General features: G+C 46.3%; 1 protein-coding gene across 2 annotated transcripts in view; it reads right to left on the reverse strand.

Annotated features, from left to right (window-relative positions):
* Positions 1–12,663, reverse strand: part of MSH3 (mutS homolog 3) — a 178,447-nt gene that overhangs the window by 110,051 nt on the left and 55,733 nt on the right. For both annotated transcript variants that reach the window (XM_062212494.1, XM_062212493.1), the window contains exons 9-10: positions 6,640–6,752; positions 3,258–3,372 (exon numbers count right to left, since the gene is read on the reverse strand). In XM_062212494.1, the coding sequence (XP_062068478.1) occupies positions 3,258–3,372; positions 6,640–6,752 (228 nt within the window). The remainder of the gene's footprint in view (positions 1–3,257; positions 3,373–6,639; positions 6,753–12,663) is intronic.

A 12,663-nucleotide genomic window follows, 5' to 3' on the forward strand; every position in this document is an offset into this window, starting at 1 on the left:
AAGAACTATCCATACATGTGGCACAGTCTGGTGCGGAATAACAAACTACCTGCATCAAAGGGCTAGAGAGGGCCCCTAGTCCCAACAATATTTAAAAAAAAAAAAAAAATCAGGACTGAACAGCCAAATTGGCTTAAGTTAGCTCCTAACACCAGACCACAGAGAAAAGGCATAGGTTCTGTTAATTACAGCATTCAAGTGTTGTATGTACAGTTTTTCGTTTGGATGGTCAGTTACAGATTTTTTTTCTTTCTACCCTTACTGAACAATTAATCTAAATTTCAAATTAGCTACAGTGAAAAGGAGTATCTTTTAAACAGACATCTGCAACAATTTTAACAAAAGAGATCAACCCCTGGTCAGTCTTCAATGAGGCCGATTCCCATGCAAGAGTAGTTATCAAGCAACTCTAAGAACTCATTGTACATTTTGATTTCCCAAATATTTGGAATTGGACTCTTTCTTCCAAACACAAAAGAATCTCCTTTGGTCAGAGCCTTTTTTCCGTTAGGAATCGCAAACATTCTTTTGAACGAAGGGTTCTATCTGCCAGTATTCTCAGGTAATCAACAGCATATGATCACGGACCTGAAATACTCAGGCAATCCTAAATTATTCATCCTTGTGGAAGAAGCCAAATGTTATGTGCTTTGAAATGAAACTTGTAAACAGTTCCTGGCTAGAATTCATGCTGTGTGAACCTGGGAAGAAATCTTCTAAGTAACCTGGCAAAACACTTCATTAATATTTCAGACACCAAGAAATACAGAGGTTGCATTTCTTCTAGAGTTTTATAACGGGGAAGAAAGTGTCCCTGCCAGAAGCCTGCCAAGGAAATGTAAGACTTAAAATTATTCCCACCCTTTTAAAAATGATGTAAACCAGTCCTTCTGATTTAGATCAAGGCAGTAAAAAGTGCAGACTTTATATGAAAGATCAGTACATTACAGAAATCCTACTTAAATATTAATTAAAAATGGAAATGAATACAAAAATACTTATCATGTCACATATGAGATTCCTGACTGAAAACACTTCTCTAGGGGCTGACATTGTGGCAGAGCAAGTAAAGCTGCCACCTGCAATGCTGGCATCCAATAGGGGTGCCAGTTCGTGTCCCAGCTGCTCCACTTCTGATCCAACTCCGGGCAAGTGGCCTAGGAAAAGCAGCAGAAGATGGACCAAGTGCTTGGGCCCTTGCACACAAGAGAGAGAAGCAGAGGAAGCTCCTGGCTCCTGGCTTTGGATCAGCCCAGTTCTGGCCGCTGCAGCCATCTGGGGAGTGAACCAGCAGTTGGAAGAGCTCTTTGTCCCTCTCTGTAACTGTGCCTTTCAAGTTTATTTTCAAACAAATAAATCTTTACAAAAAATAAAGAAAACATTTCAGCTACAATAAAACATGTCGATTAATATGACGAGAGCCATCAATCAGAAATCCACTGAGCCACTTTCCCAGCCCTTACCACTCGCGCTCACCTGCACAGAAGAAACCCCTCCTGTGAATCCGTCATCCTCCCAACACGCTTCTTTGCAATTTCCCTGAGCACGGATGTGCTGCTAAGCAGCATGTAATTCTGTTCCACATGCTCCAAACCCCACGGAACGCTAGGTGCCACGTGTCCCTCAGCTACCTGACTTTTGGCTCGGCACACTGGCAATGAAATGTCTAAGATGGATCACGTAGCTCTCTATCACTGCTGTGTAACATGTCATGGCATGAACATGACACAAGTGACCCACTCCCCTAGGACAGGCATTTATACTGCTTCTAAACAGAACACAACAGTTTCCAGAGAGGTGCTACCCAGTTCTAGTATAAAACCACACAGGAGAACACAAACCAAAGATTCCCAAGAAACCTGCCTTTCTTCCATGCTCCCAGGCAACCCTCAACCAGCAGTCTCTCCCTGTTAGCAATCCATAATCTGTTTTCCTGAGACAGCTCCCATGTAGCTCCCCCTGTGCAGAATGGGAAGCAGTTAGTCATCAAGAGCCTGTAACACAGGCTGACCCTCTCCTAAGACAGGGGGCTGGTAAGACAGAATACAGAAAGTCAGGAAAATTATCCACTATTGTCCATTCCACTGGTTATTAGACTAATATTTTCCTAAAATGCCAACTGTCAGTTTTTACACTTCTAAAATATACAATTTTAATCTCTCCGGTAAAAAGCAGTCCATTGGTCGGCGCTGTGGCTCAACAGGCTAATCCTCCGCCTCTTGCGGCGCCAGCACACCGGGTTCTAGTACCGGTCGGGGCACCGATCCTGTCCCGGTTGCCCCTCTTCCAGGCCAGCTCTCTGCTGTGGCCAGGGAGTGCAATGGAGGATGGCCCAAGTGCTTGGGTCCTGCACCCCATGGGAGACCAGGAGAAGCACCTGGCTCCTGGCTTCGGATCAGCGCGGTGCGCTGGCCGCAGCGCACCAGTTGCGGTGGCCATTGGAGGGTGAACCAACGGCAAAAGGAAGACCTTTCTCTCTCTCTCTCTCACTGTCCACTCTGCCTGTCAAAAAAAAAAAAAAAAAAAAAAAGCAGTCCACTGTGGGCTGGTGTTGTGGTATGGCGGGTTAAACCGCCCACTGTGACACTGGCAGCCCACACAGGTGCTGGTGTGTGTCCCAGCTGCTCCAGTTCCAACCCAGCCTCCTTGGTAATGTGTCTGGGAAAGCAGCAGAAAAAGGATCTAGTGCTTGGGACCCTGAACACACGTGGGAGACGTGGATGGAGCTGCTGGCTCCTGGCTTCGGCCTGGCCCAGCCCTGGCCATTGTGGCCATTTCGGAAGTGAACCAGCAGACGGAAGATCAACTGGTCTCTCTCTCTTTCACTCTCTTTGCCTTTCAAATAAATAAATTTTAAAAAAGTTGTCTGTGAGTAGCTGACTGGACCCTTTATCTCCAACTCTTGAATCCATGAAATAAAAACTGAAACCAAGAACAAGAAAGGCAGTGAAATTTTATGAATATTTTTTAACAGTACTTGCTAATTCAGTGAGTATAAGGCACAGTTTTATGGTCTAAACCACATCATATAAAATAACTATCACAAAAAACTTGAGAGAATTCTATCAATATTTTTCATCAATTAATATCTCTGATATTTCTGATAGCAACAATATCAAACATCCTTATAGCCTAACAAGAAATCTATCAATAACAAGGAAACTTCTCTAATACTTACCAAATTCAATTTCAAAGTATTTTCAACAAAACTCCCCCAACCCTCGCATTGTTTTGTTTGTCTTTGAGAAATTACTTACTCAGGTTTGGAAAGCATCTTTTCCAAGTTAAATTCTTTGAGGTATTTTATTACAGCAGCCAAAGAGCAGACCACAGGCTTCTCCAGGTTAAGGATGCCAGAAAGACTTTGAGAGCCTAAAAAATAGAATATATACCCTTATCACCATTATTACCATTATTAAAAACAAGTTAATTTAGGGGCCAGTGTTTATGGCATAGTGGGTTAAGCCCTGACTTCTGATACTGGCATCCCACACTGGAGTGTCAGTTTCAGACCTGGCTGTTCCACTTCTGATCCAGCTCCCTGCTAGTGCACCTGAGAAAGCAACAGATGATGGCCCACGTACTTAAGACCCTGCCACCCACATGAGAAACCTGTATGCAGCTACTGCTCCTGGTTTGGAAGTGGTACAGCTCTGGCTGCACGTATTGCAGCCATTTGAGGACTGAACCAGAGATGGCAGATCCCTTTCTCTCTGTGTCTCTCCCTCTCTTTGTGCCATTCTGCCTTTCAAATAAGTAAATTAATCTTAAAAACATTAATAGTAAATTCATTTATGGGATCAGCGCTGTGGTATAGCAGGTAAAGCTGCTGCCTGCAGTGCCAGCATCTTATATGGGCGCTAGTTTGAGTCCCGGCTGCTCCACTTCCAATCCGGCTCTCTGCTATGGCCTGAGAAAAGCAGTGGAAGATGGCCCAAGTGCTTGAGCCCCTGCACCCACGTGGGAGACCAGGAAGAAGCTCCTGGCTTTGGATTGGCACAGCTCCGGCCATTGTTGCCAACTGGGGAGTGAACCAGTGGTTGGAAGACCTCTCTCTCTCTCGCCCTCTGCCTCTCACCTCCTCTTCTTTTCTCCTGAGCTCCCCTCACTGTATTCTCACCAGGGCATCCCTCCCACTGAAAGATACTCCATACTTACTGCTGCCTCTCCTGAAATTCTGCTCTTCTCCAAGTCTGTCTGGCTTTTCCCTCACCTCCTTCACTCTGTGGAAATGCTTCTTCAACTGCATTTCATCAGTGAGGTTCCTTCACCATCCTGTTTAAAAGCCTTATTTTCCTCACCTTCTGACACACTGTTTAATTGTACATCTACTACCACTAGCATGTAAATTCCCGAAGAGCAGAGATTTTTGTCGGTTTTATACCTCAGTATATGCCCAACACTTGGCATATAATAAGCAATCAATGAAAATCAATATAAAGAATGAACCCAAGCTCTACCACACACACATACAGAACAACATGTGCTCACGTGTCAGCATCTGGGTTTGTACAGAAAAAAATCTTGCAGGTGGCCGTTTGACGTCATCAGCACCCAACACACACGAGAGCAGCTAGTGCAGGGGCAGGCGTGAGGCCGGGAGCTTGACTTATTCTCTAATTACAACTGCTTGTTTCATTTGTTTTACAATGAGCATTTATTATTTTAGTTAAATTATTATAAAAGGCCTACCATCAATCAGTAATACAAAACATCTTATTAATTTTAATTACAGCTGTTGCTCACACCGGGGTGGAAATGAAGAACTAAGAACACACTTTTCTCCTTTCTACTGAGCATTTGATTTTCTACCTTTCTCGGTTGTTCCCCTGGAAACCTGATGAAATGTTGTGCTGTGGTGTTAGCAAGTAGCACTGTCTATGGGAAAAAGTGGCCCGAAATCATAAAATTACGTCTTCCCTGGGAAGACCCATTAGGACCTGATTCCAGAGCCCTGGCTTCCCGAGTGCAGTGGCTCTGTGACGTGGCGCACCTGCAGGCCGCAGCAAGCACGTCCCCGTCTACAGGACCTGGGCTCCCCCCTCACACGGCAGCTGTCATCTGAGCAGGGCAGCTCAGCTCCCAGGCGTTCTCAGGACCCTGCAAAGGCTGCTGTGAGGATGCAGCTACTAACAGGAAGACGGGCCCTGCTGGCACGCTCTGCTTTCTGTCCCACGTCTTTTAGGTGAACCTGATCCAAGAAAGGATTATGGCAGTCTTGGGATTCAGCTCTAAGTTTAGCTGGGTGGTAGTGCAGACCGGCTTCAGAAGTGGGTGCTCTTAGCCTCTTGATTCAATCTGGCCAAGGCATCATGACAGCAAAAGCCATACATTAATAAGACACTGATGCCCAGGTGGGGAAAAATGACTGACCACTCAGCTGTATGTGACAAGGATGAATCTTCTCTGTATGGGGTCTGATGAGAACTGCAAGCGAGGCCCAGTTTACACTAACAGGAAAATGTCTATTCACCATCTGCGAAATGGACCTCAACATAAGCCGGCTGGGCAGGAATGAGGGGTACAGATGAAATCAAACACTGATGCTGCCAGAGGACAAGGGACTTAAACAAATAACAGTCCCCTAACATAGCCCCTGCCACTAGCATTCTGGTATTTTAATTCTGGCAATCAATCTTTCAAAATGCCAGCCTTCATCAGGATATGTACCCAAATATCCTACAAAACTACCCAAAGGATGGGCATCTGGCCCAGCAGCTCCCATCTTGTAAAGCAGAAGTACCTGGGTTCAAGCCCCAACTCCAGCTCCCCATTCCAGCTCCCTGCTAATATGCACCCTGGGAGGCAGCAGGCAGCAGGTGATGGTGCAGGTAATTGGGTTCCTGCCACCTATGCGCAGACCTGGACTGAGCTCCCAGCTCCTGGATTCAATGTGGCTCAGCCTCAGCTGTGCAGGTATTTAGGAGTAAAGCAGAAGATGGGAGATCTCTATCCATGTGCCTCTCAACAACACATCAAAACAAAAACCCGCAAAGACACTGATGGACCAGCTCAACTTTAGAGATAAACTAAAAGGAAGGCTGGTCATGAACTCCTTACACACCAATGAGTCTGTCTGAACCATCAAAAGACTAAAAGGTCAGAATGAAAAGGGAGACGCTGCAGTATGTTCTGATGAGCTCGTTCTCCTGCTGCTCACTGGCCAGCTCTCGTCACCCAGTTGTTGCTAAGTGAAAGTCACAGATACACCGTTATCCAACCCTCAGATCAGTTCAGTCTGAGCACAAGTGGCTAACACACAGAATATTTACCTTGGGGAACAGCGCAGGAGCACAGCGAGCGAAGGCACCATCGCGGGCGCTGGCATCCCATATGGGCACCGGTTCATGTTCCAGCTGCTCTACTTCTAATCCACCTCCCTGCTAACAGCCTGGGAAGAACAGCAGAGGATGGCCTGGGGGGCTTAGGCCTCTGCCACCCGTGGGGGAGACCCGCATGCAGCTCCTGGCTCATGGAGCTGGCCTGGCTCAGCCCTGACCACTGCAGAGGTTTGGGGAATGAACCAGAAGATGAAGGATCTCTCCCACTCGCTCTCCCTGTCTGTGTCTGTCTCTGTAACTCTGACCTTCAAGTGAGTAGATAAATCTTTAAAAAGAGAAAAAAATAAGGAAAATTTACCTTGGGTTTCAACTGCATCCTTTGCATAAAACTCGGTAACCATCTGGAAAGCGTGGCTGTACTCAAAGTCAACATCCTCCATCCTTTCCACGCGCATTCTGTCATCCCGCACACTGGAGAACAAAACGCAGATTTCAAATACTCAGATAACCGTCCACGGCCATGAACCATAGCTTTTAGGCCTTGGCCTGACCCAAACCAAAATCATAAAATAAACTCTCCTCATTATCTTCCAAGCTGGAGGAAAAAATGGGGAGGATGAGTTCTCCAGTGTTCCTGCCCCATTTCATCAGGTCCTGATGACCACTTCTGGTCTGCTGGCAGCTCCTACTGGTCATTATCTAAGAGAACTCATGATGTCGGCATCCACTTCTTCAACAAGTATGACAGGGTAAGAGTGGAACCACACACTGACTTGACAATTTGCTGAAACCTGAGAGCCACAGAACAGAGCTCACAGTGCGTCTTCCTCTGGGGGACATCTTGGTCTGGCCAGCTTTTTCCCAAGTCCAGTTGTATCCCAGCTATTCATCAACCCACACCCTGTAAATAAAGTGGCTGCATAGCTCCCTCTAAAAAGGCACACCACAGGGTGCATGAGGGGGTTAAACAGAACCCACCTCACGCGAGCTGGCCAAGGCACCCTGTTTTCCACTCTCTGCTTTGCTGCACTGCCCAGTCTCCCTCCCCTTCACTCTGCATCACATCACTGCCAAGGCTGTCACTGCCCACAAGCACCTGGAAGCTGAACCCTTCCCTATGTTCCCATCGCACATGATCGCACACAAGCATACGTCACACATGACAGGTTTGCACAAAGTTGTGGCACAGCATGCAACACCAGCATCCCATACAGGTGCAGGTTCATGTCCTGGCTGCTCCACTTCCCATCCAGATCTTTGCTAATGTGCCTGGGAAAGCAGAAGGCGGCTCAAGTGCTTGGAGCCCAGCACCAAAGTGTGAGACCCAGATGGAGTCTTGGGCTCCTGGCTTCAGCCTGGTCCAGCCTTGGCCAGTGTAGCAATCTGGGGAGTGAACCAGTGGATGGAACATCTCTCTCTCTCTCTTTCTTTCCCTCTTACGTGCACTGATACACACACACATTCCCTCTCTGTATCTGTAACTCTGCCTTTCAAATAAACAAAGCTTTAACAAAAAGTTCATGGAAAATGCATATTTTGAAGAACCTATATACAGACTTCAAAGTTTTTTGCACCAAAACAAACTTATTTTTACTCTACTTTTCCATTAATTTCCTGAAGTACCCTCATGCAAAACATATACGGTCATGTCACTGTATTTATGGGATGACTTTTCACTTTTCTGCATTTTGTTTTTTTCACAGAAGCCCTTCTATGTAAAGTGACCTAGCAATAACTCACTTTTTTTTTTTTTTTGATAGGCAGAGTGGATAGTGAGAGAGAGAGACAGAGAGGAAGGTCTTCCTTTTTGCCGTTGGTTCACTCTCCAATGGCCGCTGCAGCCGGCGCATCTCGCTGATCCGAAGCCAAGAGCCAGGTGCTTCTCCTGGTCTCCCATGCGGGTGCAGGGCCCAAGGACTTGGGCCATCCTCCACTGCACTTCCGGGCCATAGCAGAGAGCTGGCCTGGAAGAGGGGCAACCGGGACAGAATCCGGCACCCCAACCAGGACTAGAACCCGGTGTGCCGGCGCCGCAAGGCGGAGGATTAGCCTGTTAAGCCACAGCGCCGGCCAATAACTCACTTTTTAATGATTGAAAAGTCCTTAGTAGGAGGGCACTTGTTTTATATTTTAGTACCTTTACATATACATGTTGCTTTTAATTTTACATGTCTGGCACTTTAGTATACCTGTCCTTATACAACTTGGTTTTGTACTGATTTATTTCTAAAATTCGTATATGAAGACAGGTGCAATTTTTAAAGATTTATTTATTTATTTAAAAAGAGAGGCACAGGGAGAGAAATCTTCCATCTATTTGTTCACTAGCTAAATGGCCACAACAGCCAGGGCTGGGCCAGGGCAAAGCCAGGAGCCAGAAACTCCATTTGGCTTCCCCCGTGGATGACAGGGACCCAAGCACTTGGGCCATCATCTGCTTTTCCAAGGACATCAGCAGGAAGCAGGATCACAAGTCTAACGGCCAAGACTCAAAATGGTACTCCAATACAGGCTGAATAGAATTGTAAGAGGTGGGGGCCCGGCACTGTGACATACTGGGTCAATCCTCCACCTCTGGTGCCGGCATCCCATATGGGTGCCAATTCAAGTCCCGGCTGCTCCATTTCCAATCCAGCTCTCTGCTATGGCCTGGGAAAACAGAAAATGGCGCAAGTCCTTGGGCCCCACCACCTGCATGGAAGACCCAGAAGAAGCTCCTGGCTCCTGGCTTCAGATCAGCCCAGCTCTGGCCATTGTGGCCATCTGGGGAGTGAACCAGGGGATGGAAGACCTTTCTCTCTCTCTCTTTCTCTCTCTCTGCCTCTCTTTCTCTGTGTAACTGTGACTTTCAAATAAATAAATAAATCTTTTTAAAAAAAAAAAACCAGAGAGGTTTGTGTACATGGATAACTCCTCAGTAAATGTGTAAACAAAGCTTTCCTCCACAATAGTATTAAACTGTGATGTGTCTAAGAGTGAGCACAACAAGATACATAAAACATGCATGGAAAGAGTTTCAAGCAATCATTGTTGGATATAAAAGATAGTAAACAGTGGGATACATCAGTTTGTTAAGATCTCATTTTAACAGTGGGATATCTCAACTTGTTATGATATCCTTTGCTCTCTAAATTAATTAATTATATATCTGAACAAAACCTCAATGAAGCACCTATGAAATGGGATCAGATGAACCTAAAATTTGTCAAGAACATCAGCCGGCGCCGTGGCTCACTAGGCTAATCCTCCGCCTGCGGCGCCGGCACACCAGGTTCTAGTCCCGGTCGGGGTGCCAGATTCTGTCCCGGTTGCTCCTCTTCCAGGCCAGCTCTCTCCTGTGGCCCGGGAGTGCAGTGGAGGATGGCCCAAGTGCTTGGGCCCTGCCCGCATGGGAGACCAGGAGAAGCACCTGGCTCCTGGCTTTGGATCAGCGCAATGCGCTGGCCGCAGCACGCTAGCCGCAGCGGCCATTGGAGGGTGAACCACCGGCAAAGGAAGACCTTTCTCTCTGTTTCTCTCTCTCTCTCAATGTCTACTCTGCCTGTCAAAAAATAAAATAAAATAAAAAATAAAAAACAAATTTGTCAAGAACATCAAAGGTCTGGGAAGAACCAAGACATCTTAAAGAGAAGGCAGGGCTTTGCTCCTCAGATACTGATACCGAGCCATGGGAATTGAGATCCTGTGGTGCTCATGTGGAGATGGACAAGCAGTCAGGGGAGCAGAACTGAAAAGCCAAGGAGAGGTCTCACGTGGACAGCAGTGTGATGCACAGTTACGGTAGCATTGTGAATCAGTGGAGAAGGATGAAATGTTCTATAAATGAAGGCTATTAATCCTTTATTAATGGTCGGATGGAAAATCAAACTATTTCTAACTTCACTCACACACAAAAATATATTCAATTTAAGTTTGAACAAGTGGAATACTTAGCAGTAAAAATTTAAAAAGTCCCTCTGAGCCTGGCATTGTGGCACAGTGGGTTAAATAACCACTTATGATTCCTTTTTTTTTTTTTTTTTTAACCCGCTATGCCACAGCGCCGGCCCCCCTGTCTGGCTTTACAGGTAGAAATTATACTAAACACTCCCTTAAGCCACTTTCTTGGATTGTCAAAGTATGCATTGATATCATTCTACAAAACAAAAAATACTGAGGGCTGGTGCCGTGGTGCAAGCTAAGCCTCCATCTGTGGCGCCGGCATCCCATATGGGCACCAGTTCCTGTCCCAGCTGTTCTTCTGATCCAGCTCTCTGCTATGGCCTGGGAAGGCAGTGGAAGATGGCTCACGTGTTTGGGCTCCTGCACCTGCAAGGGAGACCTCCAAGAAGCTCTTGGCTCCTGGCTCCTGCCTCCTGCCTCCTGGATTCAAAGTCAGGAGCTAGGAGCCTCCTCCGAGTCACCCATGAGGGTGCAGGGGCCCAAGTCCTTGGGCCATCCTCCATTGCTTTCCAAGGCCATAGTAGAGAGCCAGATCGGAAGTAGAGCAGCCAGGACTCGAACTGGTGTCCACATGGGATGCAGGCACTGCAGGTGGCAGCCTTACTCGCTATGCCACAGAGCCGGCCCTTCTCCTCCTGTCTTTATCTGAAACCGAAACACGAATGTGGAGCCCAGCAACAGGGGATTCTGAAGCTCGCTCGAGTTACAGAACCCCCGCCTCAACACTGGGACCCGGGTGGTGATGTAACAGAACCCAGCAGACAACGGGCAGAGCACTGACAGCTGCTTGCACGCTTCTCTTACGTATTCCGATATGTGTGGATCTACTGTTCTACGGACACAGGAAGGATTTGTAAAACCAGCTGTGCTATGAATGCCTGAGTGGAGAGGATTCAGAAGGTTCCAGATCTTCTGCTTTGGCTCACAATGCAGAACCTTCCCTTGGTCTCTGCACAACGCTGAGGAGGACCTGCAATAATCCCAGCACCAGCTCAAGGACGCGGCCTTTCTACTTCGCCTTCTGTACTGTGCTTTAGCATGAAAGGCCACCGCCATGCCTGTACCAAATACACAACAGTCCAATGCAGCCACCTGTCCTGCTCGACAGCTAGGGTACAGCTCCGGAACACTTTTGGCCTAAAAATGAGGTTATTCTCATTTGCTGTCCTTCACAAAAACAAACGATAAAACACGCATATAAATCTTCACAGGCACACGGCACACATAGATGAGGCTCCCACTCTCGGTGTGCAACTGAGACAGCAGACACCAGAAAAGACACCAAGGATACAGACAGACACGATGGCGACGCTTCACCACAGAAAGAGCTTATCCACCCTCCTCAACAGCACAGAGAAGTAGAAAGGAATGCATCATTTCATAAATTCAGTAAGGATTTATAATTTTTACAATAAAATGTTGCTTCCTCATTTTTTTTTCATATCCAAAACACAGTTTTTCAGTATCCTCAAATTCTGCCACAAAAACACAGAGAATTAAAGAGCCAAACTAAAACACACAGACAATAGGTACAATACTACTGCATCTTAAGATACCCTTAAGAGTATCCAAAGAGAAGCAGGTGGGGTTAAAAAACAGACCAAGCAAACAACACATGTGCTATCAGTGTTTGTGGGGAAGACGCCAATATAAACAACAGGGTATTCAACACCCAGCACAGCCCCGTCACAAAGTAGCCACCATGCTCCCTGCAAAGTGTGGCAGAAGTTAGCCACACCAGGTGTGGGGCCGTATACACGATCAACAGTGAGCACACCTACTCAAGAGGGAAGTCTGAAGGGGTGCGAGAACTCTATACCCTACAAACTCAAAAAGGCCACATAGCACTCTTCCAAGACAAAATTTCACACTACAGAGAAATTCTTGTGAATAGAACCCAGAGTAGGACAGGAATAACAGAGTGAAAGTAAACAAACAAATAAGGAACAGAGAACAGAGACCAGAGAAAGTGAGCTACCAGGGGTCCAAATACTGGACAACATGCAGCAAAGCAGATAAATCAAAAAATCATTGCAAAGAAAGAAATCAAATGAACATGTCTGTAACACATTAACAGCTGATATATAGGGAATTCTAGAAAAGGTAAAACTGATTTAAAAAAAAAAAAAAAACTAATACTTTCCTGGGACCAGATGTGGGGGGGGGGGGGGCATCAGACTGAAAAGGGACATGAAGAAGTTTACTGGGGTCAAAGAACTGTCCCACACCATGACTGTGTGCTGGTTACACAATCACACAGAACTGCCACATTCCGAATTCAGAACATGTGAACTCAACTGTTTCATAAGTAACACTTTAAGATTTTTAAAAGCACTTTTAGAGTTGTTAACTTAAAAAACTATTCTTGAACCAATGCTCCTCTACCAGAAGTTCAGGAAAATCATATAAAGTTCTTGGAAGAAATAAATAGAACTAGGGG

This window comes from Lepus europaeus, chromosome 15 (genome assembly GCF_033115175.1).
Source record: "Lepus europaeus isolate LE1 chromosome 15, mLepTim1.pri, whole genome shotgun sequence".
NCBI lineage: Eukaryota > Metazoa > Chordata > Mammalia > Lagomorpha > Leporidae > Lepus > Lepus europaeus.